The 18,976-nt window shown below is 26.4% G+C and overlaps 1 protein-coding gene across 4 annotated transcripts in view; it reads right to left on the bottom strand.

Moving 5' to 3' along the window:
* The window catches only part of LOC119604243 (homeobox protein homothorax), a 160,595-nt gene that overhangs the window by 13,385 nt on the left and 128,234 nt on the right, over positions 1-18,976 (bottom strand). For 2 of the 4 annotated variants that reach the window (XM_037956734.1, XM_037956752.1), the window contains exons 9-11: positions 18,114-18,209; positions 12,161-12,184; positions 275-423 (exon numbers count right to left, since the gene is read on the bottom strand). In XM_037956734.1, the coding sequence (XP_037812662.1) occupies positions 275-423; positions 12,161-12,184; positions 18,114-18,209 (269 nt within the window). The remainder of the gene's footprint in view (positions 1-274; positions 424-12,160; positions 12,185-18,113; positions 18,210-18,976) is intronic. The other 2 variants (XM_037956744.1, XM_037956758.1) reach the window with 1 other exon arrangement.

Here is an 18,976-nt window from a genome sequence, read left to right as displayed (position 1 = left end):
GAATGTATTATTATTGTATTGTGCCTGTGTGTTTTTTTGATAATTATAGGCTACTAAACGGTTAATTATCGACATTTAATATGGCTGTCGTTTTTATATAGTTTATAGACTTACTGCCTGCTTTTTCTTATTTTTGTTTTACTTTGTTTATATTTATGGGGAGGCAGACCAAATAAAATGGCGCGCGTTTTTTGTGGATTTTTATTTTTTTGTGCTATGACTTATATTTATAAAGTATAAAATACTAATTGAAAATATTATAAATTGTACTTACTGTTAAATGCTGAAACAGCCACGCTCTTAAAATATTTGTTGCTACTTTTGGGAAAATGCCACGTTTCTTTTGGTTCTTTTTGCCATTCGCATCGTCATCCTCTTCGCCGGTGCCTTCGCCGCTACCTATACTAGCATTGCTGGCATCGCCTAAAAATAAAACAAAAATTTAATTTAATTAGTAAAAGAATAACAAATTTTTAAAAATTTTGTTTAAGCAATATTTCAAAATATGATTTTTTATGCAAAAATATGCAAAATATGCTTTATATGCAAAATATGCTTTTATATGCAAAAATATTCTTTTTGAAGTTTTATTGACTTTAAAAGCATAAACGTCTTTATCAAAGCAAAAATAATATTATTTTTTTTTTTAATTTCGAAAACTTTTATAAATTTTAACAAAATTTTCCTATTTTGCTCTAGCTAGATCTAACATATTCACAACATTAGTAATGCTAGTTGTCTCATTACTGTCATTTTTTCGTTATTATTTATTTTTGCCATTCAGTCTATATTTCTCAATATATTTACCCCCCAAATATTTACTTGCCACTTATTTAGGTTTTAGATTTCTTCGTTGGTATGTACATATTTAACAAAATCAAAACCCATGAAATTTGTTTAAAAAACAAATACTAAAATGAATATGATAATCATAGTAAAACAAAACCTTCAACAATTGTTCACAAAAGACTCTAATATAATTAAATATTTCAGTTTGGGTGGGATCAAAATTAATATTTGTCATTAAAACCAGAAGTGTACACATACCGGGGGCCTTTAGATTTATTTGTTATTTAATATTTATGCATAATTTTGGGTTAATTTAAACACTTTTATTTTATTTAAATTTTTTTGTTGCTTGCTTAAATCATTTTTATCTATTGTTTAAAATCTCTTGAAAAAGAATTTTAAATTTGAATTATTATTTGTTTTATGTGTATAGTTTTTCCTTGTTTATTTATTTATATTGTGTTTTTTTTTTTTAAACAAATATTTTTTTTAAATATAAATTAAATTTATTTACTAAAATGAGTTGAAGAAAATTGTGGAAAAAAATATAAATGTGTAAAACAGCAGCATTTTTGTGGTATTGTATTTAAACGAATTTTTTTTTTAAAGAAAAATTTAAACAATATATAAACGGAAGTTTATTTAAGATAAAATTTTCCAGCCTAAATAAATAAGTTAAAATGACAAAATAAATAATTTTCCCCAAATAAAAAAAATAACTAAAGAAAAAAACTTTAATATAATTTATAAAAAATCATTTTTGTTATAAGCATAAAATGTTTATTTTTATTACCTTAGCTGGATAAACTTTTAAATTTTGTCTTTCTAACAAAAAATTTCTTTTAATAAAATTATAAAAAAATAAAATTTCTAATTTAAGAATCTAAATTACTTTCAATTTGTTTGACAAAATTCTATTCATTTGCTTATTTTTGCTTTCATACCATTTAAAGAAAATTTTCAATTTATGTGACGGTTTTATACAGTTAGACTTTGTAAGACCAAAAAGAAACATTTTACCAAAAATAAATGTTCTTAACATATACTTCGCATATAACTACATTATGAGAAAATCTAATATATTAAAATGGATATGTTATAGTTTGTTTTCTTTTTCACTAACTCCTCCACACAAAACCCGCCCCTCCTCTTCCCCCCCTTAACTCCTATGAAACTTGCAAACACTGCACACAGCAAAGAGAAAAAAACACTAAAGCAATTTGCAGTAAATTTTGTGATTTTATTTCTTGTTGTAAGAGACCAACAAAAAAAAATACACAAAAAATATCACATTAGATTTTCTTTATATTTAAAACAACAACTACCAAAATAAAGTTAAACTAACAAAATACATAAATATTTTTAAATAATGCTCGATTTTTTTTTTTGGTCCTTCGCTCCCTAGTTTTAATTAAATTTTTTTTAAAGCAGCTTTTCAGGCGTTTTCATTTTGTTGCATTTTCTTGATTAATTTATGGTTTTATATGATATTTATAATAAATTTTTGTTACAAAAAAAAATGTAGGTAAAAACATCATGTCATATGTTATATAGAAAACACCATTTTAATTCGTTGTGGTTTTCATAAGGTTTTTCATTTATATTTTTTTTGCATTAATTGCTGCTGTATTTGTTTTAAATTCAAGCCACATAATTTGTTGTTTTTACATGACGAATTTTTTTCTGCGGTTTTTTGTTTAAATAATATTTCCCGGCACTTTTTTTATATTTTGTTTAATTTTACATGAAAAAATTATTTTAATAAAATTTTAATAATTGAGTGATAAATTTGAGGAGGTTTTTTTTCTCAGAGTAATTAAGGAAGAATTATAACATAAGCAAAATGCTTTTATTTTAAAATATACTTTTAGGTAGTACACGACATAAACAAGTAAGAATGTATAGTCGAACATGGCCTACTATATGATACCCTACACTATGGGTATATTTTAAAAATTATTTATTTTTCATGACAAAGGTTTACATGAACAGCCAGCCGGACAGACGGACTGAGGGACGGACGGACATGTCTTAATCAACTCAAGGTGGGTGTAGGACCAATATTTTTATGCGTTACAAACATCAGCACAAACGTATAAATACCTCCCCATTATAGTAGTATAGGATATAAAAATGTATTTAAACATTTTATAAAATTATAAATTAAAAGACTACTTTTAGGCCTCTTAAAATAAAAATTTAAAGCCTACTTTAAGGCCGCCTTAAAATATTAAATTCAAAGCCTATTTTTAGGTATATTTCCTTTTAAAATTATTGAAATTTCTCAAAATTTATTTGCTTTAAATTTGTTACTTTCAATGATGTAATAAAATCATAATATACACTTGAAAAAAACACTTGACTAGATACTTCATTTGTATAATAAAACATAAATTACATCAAATGAAAAATTTTCCTCAAACTTGCAACCCCCTGAACATTACATTGATGATCATGATCATGTTGCCTACGAAGATGTTACAAGTGGCTTTTGCACATCGTTATTATAACAATAAGCAACACGCCTAAAAGATTAATTTTGCTCTTAAAACTTTTTTTTTTTTGTATTTTTTTCTTCTTACTTATATAATGTTACTTTAACCTAAGGGGAGTTGGTGGGGTTGTGGAGACGTTAGTGTAGTGTATTTGATAATCTTGGGTTTTTTTTTCTTCTTATATGGTTTCAAGAACTACAATCTTAAAAATTATGTTGTATTTTTAGTCTTGTGTTTATTTCGTTCTTTTTGCTTCAAAAACTTTAAGTGCTGCTAAAGTGCAGTCTTAAAACCACTTGATAGATAGTAAATTCTAAAGACGATTATTTTTATATACAAAAAAATCCATTAATCATGGATTTTTGAAATTTGTATTTTATTTTTTCGTTAGTTTTCTTTATATAGTGTTTATGCTCTAATATCAAGTGGTGTTGTGGAGATTTTTGATAATGAAAAAAAAAAAACAGTTTAAAGTGTTTTTAAAGTTTAAGGAAATCTTTAAAAAAAATACTTAGAAAATTTTGAAATAAAATTAAAAAGAAAAAATAATTTAATTTACAATTTTAAAAAAATTGGCTATTAGTTAATTTAATTACTATTTTTTTCCTAAACTTTAAGTTTATTTAATAAAATTTTTCAAAATTCTTTAATATTTTATTTCTTTTAAGTTTATTTAAAATTTCATTAACATTTAGTAAATTTCATATTCATTCATTTAATTTTTATATGCTTTAACAAAACAATTCAACTGCAGGCAATTATTTTAAAGTTTATTTTTAAAAAAATAATTTCATTTATATTTTCTTAAATAAATAAGCTTTCAAAAACCATATACAAATCATTAAACTTACATACAATTTGTGTGTGTATGTATATTTATATAAAATCATGCCAATCGGCTGTCAATCATGGCCACAACCGAACCAATCATATACAAATTGTTTAATTCTTGTGTTTGTTTGAAAAGAAAATATAGAATTCTTAATGGTTCTATATGGAACTCTTTATAGTAGTACATGACCGGAAATCTGTTTAAAGTCAAAGTTTTCTGTTTTTTTCTTTCGTTTTCAAAATGAACTGATTTTATATTTTGGCCATTACGGTCATTCTTGCGTTATAAGTGTATTCATACTTCATTCACACACATGTTTAATATTTATTTATTGAACATGTTATTGAGTAGTTTTCAGTTTGCAGCCTTAATTTTTCAGGTTTTAATTAAAATAAACAAAAGAAAGAAAAAAATTATTTGTACGGGAGGACTTGATTTGTGTAAAAAGAATTTATCATTTAACACAATTTGAATTTTGAAAAAAAAAAATCAACAATCAAACATAAATATGTTTACTTTGTTTTCAGGGGAGTAAAGTGTTAAGAAAATATTTGTGTTTTTTTTTTTTCTTCCTCTTCAGACACAAAATCTACTCAAACTAATTTAAATGAAATTTCAAATAAACATGGTGTGTGGTGTAATGAAATGACATGAAGTTTTGCACAACACTTTAAATACCCTGCGACTCGGCATACTAGAGTAATATTTTAATAAACATGACTATGAAGCATAAACATTACCTGCATTTTTTTGAGTTTATTATACCTAAAACACTGGCTAAGCTAATAGGTTATATAAACTTTAATTAAGCTTAAGGTAAACTTTCTTGGGAAACTTTTGTTCAACACTGTAGTGGATTGTTTGGCTTGGTTTCCATACTTATGGGTGCTAAAGCTTGTTATTTCAAGTGTTTACAGACGACACGTACAACATGCTTAAATGACAATAAAAACAATGACTCTTCTAAATTCATAATTTTATTTTTGTTCCACTACAAGCTCTTCTACATGTTTTCACTTTAACAACAATCCTCCACCGCCTGGCCTGTCCGTCCGTCCATCCATCCGTCTGTGAACTTTTGTGCCACTGCACGTTTAGACCACACTGGCTGTTAAAAGAAAAACACTACAACCAACAACAACAACAATAACAACAAAGTCTTGTCTAAACAAACTGCTTAATAAGTTGTTTATTATTTTATTGTCTTATTTTATATATATTTTTTTTATTATTTTATTCTTTCCACCACACAGTTTGGTTCATTATTATAAAATAAAAATAATATTTTTTTTTTAATAAAATTTTAATGACCTTTTATTGATTTATCATTTATCATAATACGGCAGCTAATAAAGGAGGACAGTTAAAGACAATGTGTTTAATGAATTAAAATTATTGGCTAAAGGTGAAAATTTATTACCATAATTGTAGAACTGGTTTTGTTGTATACCAGAGATTAACCACAAACAGATTTTGAGATTTAGCGTTTTTTTTTTTTTTCACTGTATGCATCTTAAACAAAAAATTATACTATATTGCAGTTTTATGTCTATAATATTAAATAATATTAATAAAAAAATATATATACAATTTTATAAGGAAAGTGCAACAATGTTTTTTGCAATGACTAATAGATGTCATTAATTTTTATTAAAGTTGTTTATTAAAATGGATTTAAAAAAAAGCAAAAAATTTAAATTAAAAATTAGCCAGAGATAATTTAGGAATTCTTGGCGCTAATTGTGATTAATTTAAAATTGTGTTTAAAGGACAAATATCTGGTTTTAATAAATCACAATTTCCTAATTTTTAAACGTTATAAAGTAATTAATTGAAAATAATTACTATTTAGTCATTGACGCCGGCTTGGTTAAAAATAATCTACTTATGTTTAAAATATTTTAAACCAAATGAGAATTATACCTATAAAAATAATGCTTATTATTAATAAGTCATAACTAGACTAACTGTAATGCATTGGTAAGTCATTACATTTCCAAAAGCCGAGATAATAACAGAACTAGTGCTGTCAGTGGTTGTTTGGAGTCAAAGCTCTGTTGTAAAGAGCTTTACCTTTTAGGTATATTTTTTAATAAAATACCTACTTGCAAAACAACCCAACAATAAGCTTTTAAGGTTATACACCTTTAAACTTTGCAGAGCAGAATATTTTGAGCTAATTTTCAAACTTTTAAAGAATTATGGATTATTATTTTCTGTTCCCACAGGAACTCAAACGGAAATGGTTTAAATCAAGTTTCATACCCCCAAAACAGAACAACAAGACACACAGTTTTCAACACAAAAACTTTAAACAACATTATAACTAATTGCATTTAAAATGAAAAAAATTTGTTCAGCAAAATTCAATAAATAAAAAAAAAATAATATTTTTTTCCATTCTTGCAACAAACAATAAGCAAACGCATTAAAAATCCCCCGAAAAAACACACAACAGCATAAAGCAATGGATCACACAAATCCGCCATAAAAATCCAAACAATCCGCCACACAAAAAAAAAAACTGAACATACAGCAGCCCGTACCACACAAAAAAAAAAAAGAAAAGATAGTTGCAACAAAAAAGGTTAATGCCATCATTTAAACAGCTAAAATAAAATATTAAAAAAAACATAAAATTATTATTGACTTTGTATGTTGCAGTGGCTGTTGCAATATATAAAACTTTGTGAGAATATGATGTTGCAAATGCAGGTTGGCCTCATATATTTTTTTAATATATATTTTTTTAGTACTTTTCTGCTTATTTTTTTTTTTTTGTAATTTTAACCAATATAATATTTTGTTGCAAGAAATTATTATAAGAAAAAAAATGTATATATTGTGATGGTGTTGCTTGATTGGTGATCCATCATAATTTTTTTGCTCAAACATGTTTTTTTTTATATATTTTCTTTAGTTAGAGTTTGGCTTTAGGAAGGTGGTGTGTGTGTGTGTGATGGTGGTTTTAAAACAAAATATACAATAAAGTTCAGATTTGCTATATATTTAATGATTTCTTAAACCAGGATTTAAGAAAAGGGTTGCAAGATTTTGTTTTTCTTACAATATATAGATGGGAAAGTTGCCATGTTGGCAAATTCTGCAACAATATTAAAGAAATGTTCTTAGTAAACCAAAATTTAAACTTTACACAGAGGGAAAAGGACATATACAAGCCTGGTACCAAATTGACACCAAAGAGTTTATAATTTTTCAATAACATCCATTGTCTAAGTATATACATACGTACGACAACACTATGTAATGTTGAAAACGCAACGTTGTCAACATTGCAACAATTCGTTGTCGAAATCTAAATTTTATACACATTCGTTGTCTAAATGTTAACAAACGTGGTAAGCTCACTATTGCCAACGGATTGTTTGTCAATAGTGAGCTTACCACGTTTGTTAACATTTAGACAACGGATGTGTATAAAATTTAGATTTCGACAACGAATTGTTGCAATGTTGTCAACATTACATAGTGTTGTCGTACGTATGTATATACTTTGACAACGGATGGTATTAAAAAATTATAAACAGTTTGGTGTTAATTTGGTACCAGGCGTGTATATTTCTTTTTTCCTCTGTGTTATTGTTATTGTAGATATTACACATTGAACTCCTTTCTCTTACTTCGACCTATGTTTGCTTATATTTTACAAATATTTTGCCTTCTAAAAACTTCTACAAAAATTATGAGATTTAATCCTATAAAAGGCCTTATTATAACTACTGGTTAATATTTTCATATAAAACTAATTTTTGCGATTCTTTTATATTTTTGGACTTTCGTGTTGAAAGATTTTCACATGATGTGAGTGAATATGATGGAATATTGCATGTTTATAATATGACTTATGCGTTAAATTTTAAAATAATATGCAATCCACAAAATATTTAAAGGAAGTTTGAGTTTTTATAAAAAAAAACTATTTTCATAAACAAGCATTGTATAATGAGAAACATAAAGTATTTTTTTGTAGTTAATTTCTTCACCATTCCATATGCAAGCAATTATGATGTCAAAACAGCCTAAGGATATGTGGCTGTATGTATAGTTTTGTGTATATGAAAGTTTTGAAAAAATAAGCCACGAAATTAATCTGCATACATGCAAATTATATATTTTTTTAAAGGGCAAATTTAGAAAATTTTTTGATTTAAAACATGATAAAACTTGTTTTAGGAAAAATTTTAGCTTTAAGCCTATTTTCTTATAACATTTTCAGTCAAGACTAGTATGAAAGTTTTATTAAAAGCTAGTTTGAACCCTTAAATTTAAGTATATTCTAAAAAAATGTACAAAAGCTTTTAAAATGTTTTGTTATATATGAAAAGCTTTTGAAATTTCAAAGCTTTCATGAAAGCTTTATTGATAATGAGTTTAAATTCTACACACATAAGTACATATTAAGAATAGCTTGTTTTTTTTTTTAAAGCTTTTCAATTTTATTAACAAAAACGCTTTTTTTCATAAAAGAAAGCTTTTAATAATTAATAATATCTTCCATTGAAAATATGAAAATAATGTCTTTGAATAGACTTGAAAATTTTAAAAAGCTCTTAAACCTGCTTAGAATTGATTTTCTTTTAAAAGCTTAAATATACTTAGGTCAAACGCTTTCTTCTTTTGTTTTTTCGCTACATATATTTTAAAAAGATTTAAGAAAAGCTTTTAAAATATTTAGTTCTATATGAAAAGCTTTTGAAATTTTAAAGCTTTCATGAAAGCTTTATTGAAAATGTGTTTAAATTCTACACACATATATACATATTAAGAATAACTTGTTGTTTTTGAAAGCTTTTCAATATATATTTTTTTTAACAAAAAGCTTTTTCATAAAAAAGCTTATAATAATTAATAATATCTTTCATTGAAAATACCAAATAATAACTTTAAATAGCTTAAAAGCTTTCCTTTCTTGTTTTTTCGCTACATTTCAAATTTACTAATGTTTTACTAATTAAAATTAAAGTTGTGCTTTTCTCATTAAATATTAACTTCAAAATAAAATATTTAAACTTTCTTCTTTTTTATATCTATTTTTTGTGGAAAGTAATGAATTTGTTGCTGAGTAGCTCTTTAAATATTAAAATATCCAACTGTGTACACACTTTACATTGCTACAAAGACCTTGTCTCGTTCATCATCAGCACCAGGACCAGCACCACTAGTACCACCACCATCATCTTCATCAACCAAAGCGATAACGTTGTAGCAGCACAAACATACATACGTACAACCATGCAACATATAAACAACAATGAAAATGTTGATGATGATGATTCTTCTTCTCTAAAGATGCTAAAAGTGATGTGATATTCAATGAATTGCATTTAGATATGCATGTATGAACAGATATTCATTTGTAGGTTTGTATATGGATGGATGGTTGTTTGCTTGGTTGGTTGGTTTGGTAGAGGAAGATTTTGGGCTGCCATCATGGTTGAAATGGAATATACAAAAACTTCAACTGCAACAACAACAACGCTTGTAAACTTGTCTCCTAATAAAGAACTCAAATTGGCGCGTTCAACAAAACGACATCAGCGCGGCGACGATGACGACTGTGTATGTTGTTTTGTGTGTAAAAATGACTACGAAACCAGCAAGAGTTCTATAAATTGTATAGGTGTGTGAATATATAATATGAAATGTCATACGAATACAATTTTTGCCAGTCAAAAAAAAAAAAAAACAACAACCAAAAAAACCAAAACGTAGAAAAAAACATCATGTAATATACAAAATAAACTTCAACCTCCTGTGGTGTAAAGTTGACGTACGATCATGTGGCGGGCATATAAAATAACTATAGATAAAATAACTTTAACAAATAACTAACAGACAGAGACAAAATATTGCAAAAAACAAGGAGAGAAGTTAACTTTTTTTTTAAATAAATATAAAAATAACAGAATTTTTAATTTTTAACTATAAATTAAAAAAAATTTAGTTTTTGCTTTCTTAAAATCATTACAAAAACAAGTATTATTGCCCTCAATGACAATTTGTAGGATTATTAATTGAAAAGTTTTGTGTTCAAATACAAAAATCATATAAATTCTTTACATTTCTTTTTTTGCGATTTTGCCACAAATATATAAAAAAAATTAATGTCACTTGTAAGCTGGTTTATTTGTTGGTTTGTTTCCTTGTATTGAACTGTTGTGGGGCTTCAAGATTTGCATATTTTGTTGTCTTCGTTCAAAGTTTTTATTATTATTATTTGTGTCTTGTTTTTTTTTTTGCATTTTTGGTGTCTTGATCTCAATTTCTTGTCGTAAATTCATGGATAAAAATATTTTTGTTTTGTTCGTTTCTGTTCAGTTCAATACGTTTCCCTCCTTCCTTGTCTCTTTTGAAATCGTTTCATCTGGTGGTGACCATAAATTTGGCAAATTTGACAATTATGAGCGTTAATAATAAATAAAATTGACAATCAATATGGTGATTTTTTTTCATATATTTATTTTCTTTTTGTAAATAAATTTACATACGTACATACATACAGAACCCCAGTGCAGACAGTTAGCCGGATTTGACAAACATTTATAAGGTGGGAAAACATGTGTTTAAACACAGAGTTTGAGAGAATTATTAATACTTGTTTAATGCAAACAGAAAAAATGTTGAAGAAAAATATTAAATAAATAAGATTTTGAAATGATTATTGATATTTGTTTTTTTTTCTTGTGGTTTTAGGGGTCATGACTTAAAGAGGATTAAGTTTAAAAGAAAGAAATTGAATTTAATTGAAATGCTTTACAAAATTAATTAAAAAAGTAATAAAATAGGAGTTTGTATATAAAATATGAAATAATTTTAAGCTTTTGAAAAGCTTTAGAAGGAAATGTATTTCTGATAAGAAAACAAAAGCTCTGTTGGTATTGGGTAGGCTTTTGCAAAAGCTTAAATGCTTGTTATTAGTTGGCTAAATATATTAAAGCTCTTTTAAAAGCTTTTAATATTATTAAAGCTCTCCTCTTTTGAAAGGACATATTAAACAACCTTTAGCAGATTGTTAAGAATAGGTTAAAAAATGATAAGTTATAAATAAGTTATATAATAGTATATGAAAGCTTTCAAATAAGCTTTCAAAATATTTGAAAAACTTTAGTAAAAGCTTTATGCATTTACAATAAAACTTTAGTTAAACAATTGTCTCTGAAGTCCCCATTCATTAGTCATTCTTAATCACTTTTCGAGAACTTTAAAAGAACAACTTATTATTTCTATAACAAAAAAAAAATTCCAAATATTTATTTTTTCTCTTTTCATAAAATGTTGTTTAAACATATTTTTGCCCTTAAAACAAAGGTCAGTATGTTTATGAAAACATCTCCTACGGCTTTTTCCTTAAATATTTAACAAAAAAACCCAAAATCTTATAATAAGTATTTCACAGGAAATATATTTTTTGTTGTTGAAATAACAAAAAATCTTTGGTTTCAATAAGAAACACCCGCAATCTTAAGAAAGCTTTTTTTCCAAAAAAAAGGTATTTCATTTTTTGCTGCTTTTTCATTTCTTGAGATGGCATAACTTTATAACTTTCAATGCTTTTCTTCATTTTGAAATCAAAAACTCTGGCTGCCTAAGATAGTTTGAATGTGTATATGTTTCTTTAGGCCGTGGCCTTAATAATGATAAGCTGGTTTTTAATCAGCAAATTTATAACTTTTGTTAAGAAAAAAAAAAAAAAAATCCACAACATACACATACATTTGTACAAAAAAAAAATATGATAGGCAGAAGATATTTTAAGGATGAGAAGTTCTTTTAGTTTGGGTGACCATTTTTTGTTGGAATTTATTTCTTAAACAGAGGTTTATTTTTGTTGTGATCTGTTACTGATAATAGGTTACGCTTGATCGTATAATTATATAGCGTGTGTATGAGATAAAAATTGTTTTAAATGCCCATGCTATAAATTTTATTTTTGAGGGAAAATACATACATATATTGAGGGAGAAGTGAGAGGTTTTAAAAGTATTTAGTTTAGCATAAGTTTATATAAAAAAAATAAGCTTACCACTTGCACTTGTGCCGTAATTGTCTGTAATTATAAAAAATAGTAAATTTATATATGTTTTAAGGTTTTAAAGAAAATTAAAATTTCTAACTTAAATTATGTAAATATGCCTAAAACTAGGCTTTATTTTGTTATGAAAATATAAGCCTAAAAGTAGGCTTTTTTGCTAAAGATAAGATTGTTATTATAACAGTTATTTTTTTAACTAACTAAGCAGGTGTTTGAAGTTCTTTTGTTAGATTTGCTTTAACCTATTATTATATTTTTCCAGCCATTTATCATTTAAAGAAATTGAGAAACATTTTAAACACGAACATGTTTTTTTTTTCTAAGCCATAATTCAAAACATAACTTGATTAAGGCTTTCATATGTTAGAATTTTTTTTCAGGAATTTTTTTTATAAAAAATTTTGAAATATTTCACAGACACATAACAGCCATCAATCAAATTTTTTTAAAATAAAAAGCACAAAATTCCCAAGGTACAAGTCTTTCTAAAAGAATTAATTCTTTTTAGTGTCATCAAATCCCCACCCTTTTTCAAGGCTGTATTTTTTTTCACTTTTTCCACTTGAAGCTTGATTTTCTTATGCAAAAATCTCTTTTACATTGAAAGACAAAACAAAACTACAAATAATGCATTAAATATGACCTTCTACGTGTTAAATATATTAAATTGTTTATAAATTCAGATTTTTTTTTAATTTTTTGTTTTCTTGGCTGATTTGTTTTTATTTCAACACACAGTCACAGCCAAACAGCCAACAACTTAAGAGCCAAAAAAACAGTGTTGTCAACTTTCTTGTTTGTTTATGTCATGTCTCTTTAACCAATTTTGCATACTAAAATAAACAAATGCCAAATAGGCGCGATGCACAATGCATTTTAAATGAATTCACTAACAACCAATAATAAAAGCTGATGATAATGATGATGGTTTTTTAAATGGTGGCTAAATATGCATCTTTTTTTCAACAACAACAAAAAATAAAGAAAAAAAAAGAAGACTGAAAACAATGGTTTTCTGGGTTTGAAATGACAAAAATCAATTAGGAATACAATAAACGTAATAACAATTTTTTTTGAAGAAAAGAAAAAAAACTTTTTAACAAGCAACACGTATTTTTTATATTTAAAGCATCTTAGAATATTAAAATGGGATCATCACAGAAATAAGTTTGAAAACTGCAGTTGAAATGTGACTCTGCCTACAATGGCCATAATTTTTTTTTTCGTTAATTCTTTTTTTATTTATATTTTTTTAAACATTTAATATGCTAAAAATGTTTTTGAACAAAGAAGTAAACAAATTCCTGGGAGTTTGAAATAAAACAAAAAAATATTAAAAAAAAAAATCAAATGTAAACGTTTTGTTAAACACGTTTAAATATTTTTAACACACTGTTTTTGTGGTCTTTTCCTTAATTCTTAGCAAGTATTTAAAATTTTTAGTTAAAGGATTTTCAGCAAACAGAAAAACCAAGGAAATTCCTTTAAACAATTTTCAATACTTTTTTCCCGGGAGTTTAAGAAAAACAAAAAAACAGTCAAAGTGAGAATTAAAGCTTAAGCTTAATCTGGCTAAAAGTTAAAAGCAAAAAAAAAAACACACACACTCACAGTTTGAAAAGAAACTTGAAATTTTTACATTTAAGACGATTATTTATGAACTGCAAGCCAAATGTCATGTGATGCTTACTTAAAGCAAGCTTGTTGCTGTTTATAGCCTTCTTTGACTTAACTCAGACTCATCATCATGATGCCGGGGAGAAAGACAAAAGGATGATGTTGCTGCTCTATCAAAACCCTAAAGCCTGCTAACCATCAAAGCTCTTACTCAAACTTAACTTTTTCATCATCATTATACTCATTATTATTATGGTTATAATAATGTCCGTCCTATCTTCAAAACTCTCCGTTTGTCTGTCTGTCTGCATTTTATACCTTAAATACGGGTATAAATGTTTTTTGTATGTTAACAAACGTGTATCAATGCATGTTCAATAACTTAAATGACAAAGAAATCAAAATGAATGAAAGTCTTATGAAGTTTATTTTTAATTTTCTTAAGCAAGAAAAAATCCAAAAAAAAGACTTCATCCCGCCAGACTTTATTTTAACTTTTAGGCCGTATTTTTTTTTGTTCTTTTTTGTCTGTCTGTCTGTGTGTATTTGTTGGCTGCAAAAGCTTCATATTGTGAAGTGATATCCCCAAGTGATTTTAAGGTGTGTTTCAGGAATTCACTTTTTAGTCATTTCATTTCAAGCAGCAGTTTTTTTATTGTGTATTTTCTTTCTTTAATTCCAATATTTTTTCTGTTAAAGACTTAATGTCTTTAAACAAAAAATCAAAAAAAAAAAAAAAATATTTAAGCTTAAAAAAAACCCACCAACTTCATCATCATTTTCAATGTACGATTTAAGGTTATTTCACATTTTGGATTTTTATTTTTTTTTTTTTTTAATTTTTTTCGCTTATACCACTGAACGTTTCATCACAAGTTTTAAGCCATACATCTATGGCTTTAACATTAATGTTGTTGGCCACAGCCACCAAAAATATAAAAAAAAAACTAAGATTCGTGTTGATCATCTTTAACATCATCAACTCAAACGTATCGCATTTCATTGAAGCGCGAAATTATTATGCCTAGTTGGGGATTTTGTTAACAGTGTTTTAGTTTTTTTTTTTAAGTTACAAACAGCTACAAAAAATTGTTTTTAAGATTTTCAATGATTTCTTAAAAGTAAAAAAAAACAAACCTCTATATATTTTTATAGTGTAAATAAGAATTTATGGGACAACCTTAAAGAAATCCAAAAAAAAGACAACTTTCAAACTAACCGACAAAATCATCTTTAATTCAATAGCTAAATAAATGAAATATTTATAAAATTGTTAACTAACTAAATAAATAAAATAGCTACAGAAATACAAAACTTTTTTGTTTTAGAAAGAAAGTTTTAAAAAATTTTAAAAAATGCTAAATTTCAAGCAAAAAACTTTTTAAATTTAACAAGTATGTAAAGCACTTTACTTTAGGCGAACGTCTTCAATGTATACTGGACACATTGGAAGGTTATACACAATCATCGGACGTGCCTGATCGCATACCAGACACAGAATATGTCGGAAACTTTGAAACGCTGATCCCAGATAGAATGTCTCGAACAAGCGGAAAACTATAGCAAATACCAGTAGGAATCCATTTTTATACGTATGGCTCTAAATTGGGGGACAAAGTGGGCCTGGGCTTCTATATTGAAGACCCAGAAACAGAAATATACCACTGTTTACCTAATCATAACACAAGCTTCCAGACAGAAGTCCGAGCAAAAACGGAATTTGTAAATTGGACTAGAATAAATATGGCGACCACAGCCTTTAATATATTTACCGACAGCCAGAGGCAATTAGGGTGATAAAAGGTGATAGAATTCAATCTAAGACCGTATTTAACTGAATACTCTACCAGGCCACTCGGGAGTAGTCGGCAACGAAAGGGCGAATGTAATAGCTTAAAGGTAAGAAAGCTCAAGGTAGTTAACCTGACAAATACAAAACCATTCGACTCAACAAAAGCTGAATTAAAAATATGAGTAAAGGAATGCCATAAGACCTCTTGGAATAATGAAACGGTGGGTAGAACCACAAAGATAATATTGGATGACCCTGATGAGAACAAGACAAGAAATCTCCTCAAAATGAGCAAGTCTGAAGTTAGTATGATGGTACTTGTTCTGAGTGGACACATAGGATTACGAGCACATACTTCTAAACAAAATTGGCCATGCGGATTCAGACGAATGTAGAGCATGTGGAGAGGACAGTGAAACTCTGGAGCACTTTCTTTACTACTGTCAGGCATTCGTCGAAGTTAGATCCAAGTATCTTGGAAGTGATGTTTATTAATTTTAAAGAAAAAAAAAAAACTTTATAATTAATATTAATCATACGTCCTGTTGGTTTAACACAAAAAGTAACATAAACATTTCAAATATTTTTAATATTTTTACAAAATTGTATAAAATTTTTATAATAAATAAAAATTCTCAATACTTTAATATAATTTTAAGCTATTCCAGCTGTTTATTTTCTATAGCTATAGAAAAAATCGTGGTGTAATAATATTAAATTGTTGCTGATTATCCTTTTGGCGGTTTTTTTCCTATAATACTATTTTTTTTTTCTTTCTTCATTCTAAGTCACTCAAAGCAGGCAGACAGACAGACAGTCATTCACTAGAAATACCCAGCATCTAGTGAAAAAAAACCTCAACTCTTTTGCATATTGTTTCATGGCCTTAAACAAACTATTTTTTGTTACTTGTTATTTTATGTTGGCTATTTTTTTTTTTTTTTGAATTCAAAACAATATTGCTGGCCTGGCTAAATGTTTGTTAACGGCGTCTATTTGTAGTAGAGAATTGTGTTTTTTTTTTCTGTTCATAGCAGTTTTAAGTAGAAGAATGTTGTCTAGAATAATGCAGCCATTTGTTAGTTACTGTTTAGCAAAAATGGCGTTACACTGGCTGCACATGCAACTTAAGCTGAGAATTCCAAATAGTAAAAAAAAAAAACGAAAAGAAAAAAATAACAACTGTTTGCCAGCAAAAGAAAAAAACTAAAGGCAACACATGCCGCCACCGACGCTTTACTTACAAAACATTGATTTTTGCAGTGTTTCCTTTTTCTTTGGCTGTTGAACGAAATAAAAGCCTAAATGCAACTCTATTTAAAAATATTTGTTGTTTTGATTTTTTTTTTCAAGTTTGTTGTTGTTGCTGCTGCCATTAAGTGTTGTTTAAACTCTTGGCAATTCTTTTGTAAAAAGAAATCAAGCAAAAATATCAAACAATTTTTACCGCATTCTAAAGTTTTTTTATTTTCTATATATACGTTTTGTTCAGTATGCCTCATCATGTTGCCAGCAAAAAAAAAATAAAAAAAAAGCAAAATGTTGCTGACTACGCTGATGTTACTGATGATGATGAGAAGGATGACGTGCCTCTTGTAACAAATGTATGAACATAGTTCTTCTTTTTTTTGCCAGTTTTTTAAGTTCTTTACATTTGAATAGAAAGATCATGAAATCTATGCTTAAAACTTCTTTTATTTGCAACAAACAAACGTCAAGTGCAGCCTCTAAAAGCTTCACTTACAACAACATATTTAAATGTTTTGTTGCTTTTTTTGTATTTTGCTAGACATTTAGTCTGTGAATATATATATTTTTTTTTCTTCGTTACTGCATTTATTTGTCGAAATGTTTATGCTTCACTGAAAATTTTTGTTGATTTTCATCTTTATGGTTTTTTATTTTTATATTTAGTGAAGGGTTTTGTATGATTTTTGAATAATATTTAATAAAAATCGATAATTTTACTAAAAAAAATATGTTCAATTTCCTTTCTTATCTTTTCATGTGGTTTTTTCTGTTGCCATGCATTTGTTGTTAATGATGAACTTTGTGGGTGATGTCAAAAAAACTTATTGATGGTAAATTCTCAAAAAACATATGAATTTTAGGTAAGTTTAACAATATTCTTTAAATGTGTTTTAATATATAAATTTCCTTTCAAACTAGTTAATATTATATTTAATTTTCTTATAATTTTTTTATTAAAATTTTTTTGTTAATCTATTTTTATATTTATATGTAATTTTTCTTTAGTTTTCAAAATTTTAAATTTTTTGCTTATGTTTTTAAAACTTTGAAATCTAGTTTATTTTTCACTTATTTTACAAAAATTTTATTTAAGACAGAAATATTTTTTATTAATTTTTCCCTATTAAAACCTCTAATTAATATTAATCATACGCCTTCGTAACAAAATTCTATAAATTAAAAAAACCAACTTTAAGCCCTAAAACTGCAAGCTAAAACTACTAATTCCTTAAAAAATCTTAAAATTTAAAACATTTCGTAAATAAATCATATATTTTAACTTACCGGGACTACCCAGGAAGACTGAGGAATATAATCGTCTTGAGGCATCGGCATTTCTAGTATCGGCAGGTGATGACCATTCTCTTCGACACCATCGACCTAAAACAAAATTAGAGAAAAAACCAGGTTAAAAATGACATTTAAACAAAACAATTATAAAAAACAAAAAAAAAAAAAATAAACTACAAATGAAGTATTAACAAAAACCCAAATGAAAGCACCAAAAAAAACCAAGCAAAGTTAAGTTATATATTTTTATTTTATAATATTATTTGTAACACTTGTCATGTTTATATTAAAAGCTTAACTTATCATTGAAAAACAATTTTTTTAAACAAAATTTCTATAAAAAAAACCGCTTAAATAGGAATTATTGATAAAATTGACAGTTTCATATCTAAAATATATAAAAATTGTTTAAAAGTGATAAAAGCAAACAGAAAAAAAAAAACAACAGTGGTATTAAAATCTTAATTTAAACAAAACTATAAATGTAGGTTGTGTGGCATTAAATGATTTCATTTGAAACCTGAGTAAAAGATTGGCTAATAACAAAATTTTCGTTTTTTTTTTTTTTTTTCAAACAAAAATTTGCGCCGTCGTTATGTCTGGCTTAAAAAAAAAGTTGATTTTATATACTTTTTGTATTGTTACCATCATCCTGCTTTTAAATAAAGTTTTAAATAATAATATCGTAATGCTGTTGTAATTTCAAATGACGTTAATAATAATTTATTTTATAACCTTAAATGGCACATAAAAACAATGTTAATAAGAAGTGCCATATAATTTTTATAACAAGAGAAGGTTTTACTTATATATTTTTTTTGAACAATACTCCCAACCACCAAACTCTGCATACCCTT

The sequence above is a fragment of the Lucilia sericata genome, unplaced genomic scaffold (genome assembly GCF_015586225.1).
Source record: "Lucilia sericata isolate MDLA Ls3-8-SP2 unplaced genomic scaffold, ASM1558622v1 Contig000012F_arrow, whole genome shotgun sequence".
Classification (NCBI taxonomy): Eukaryota; Metazoa; Arthropoda; class Insecta; order Diptera; family Calliphoridae; genus Lucilia; species Lucilia sericata.
The sequence above is the reverse complement of the archived record's forward strand: the minus strand, read 5'-3'. Positions and strand labels throughout refer to the sequence as shown.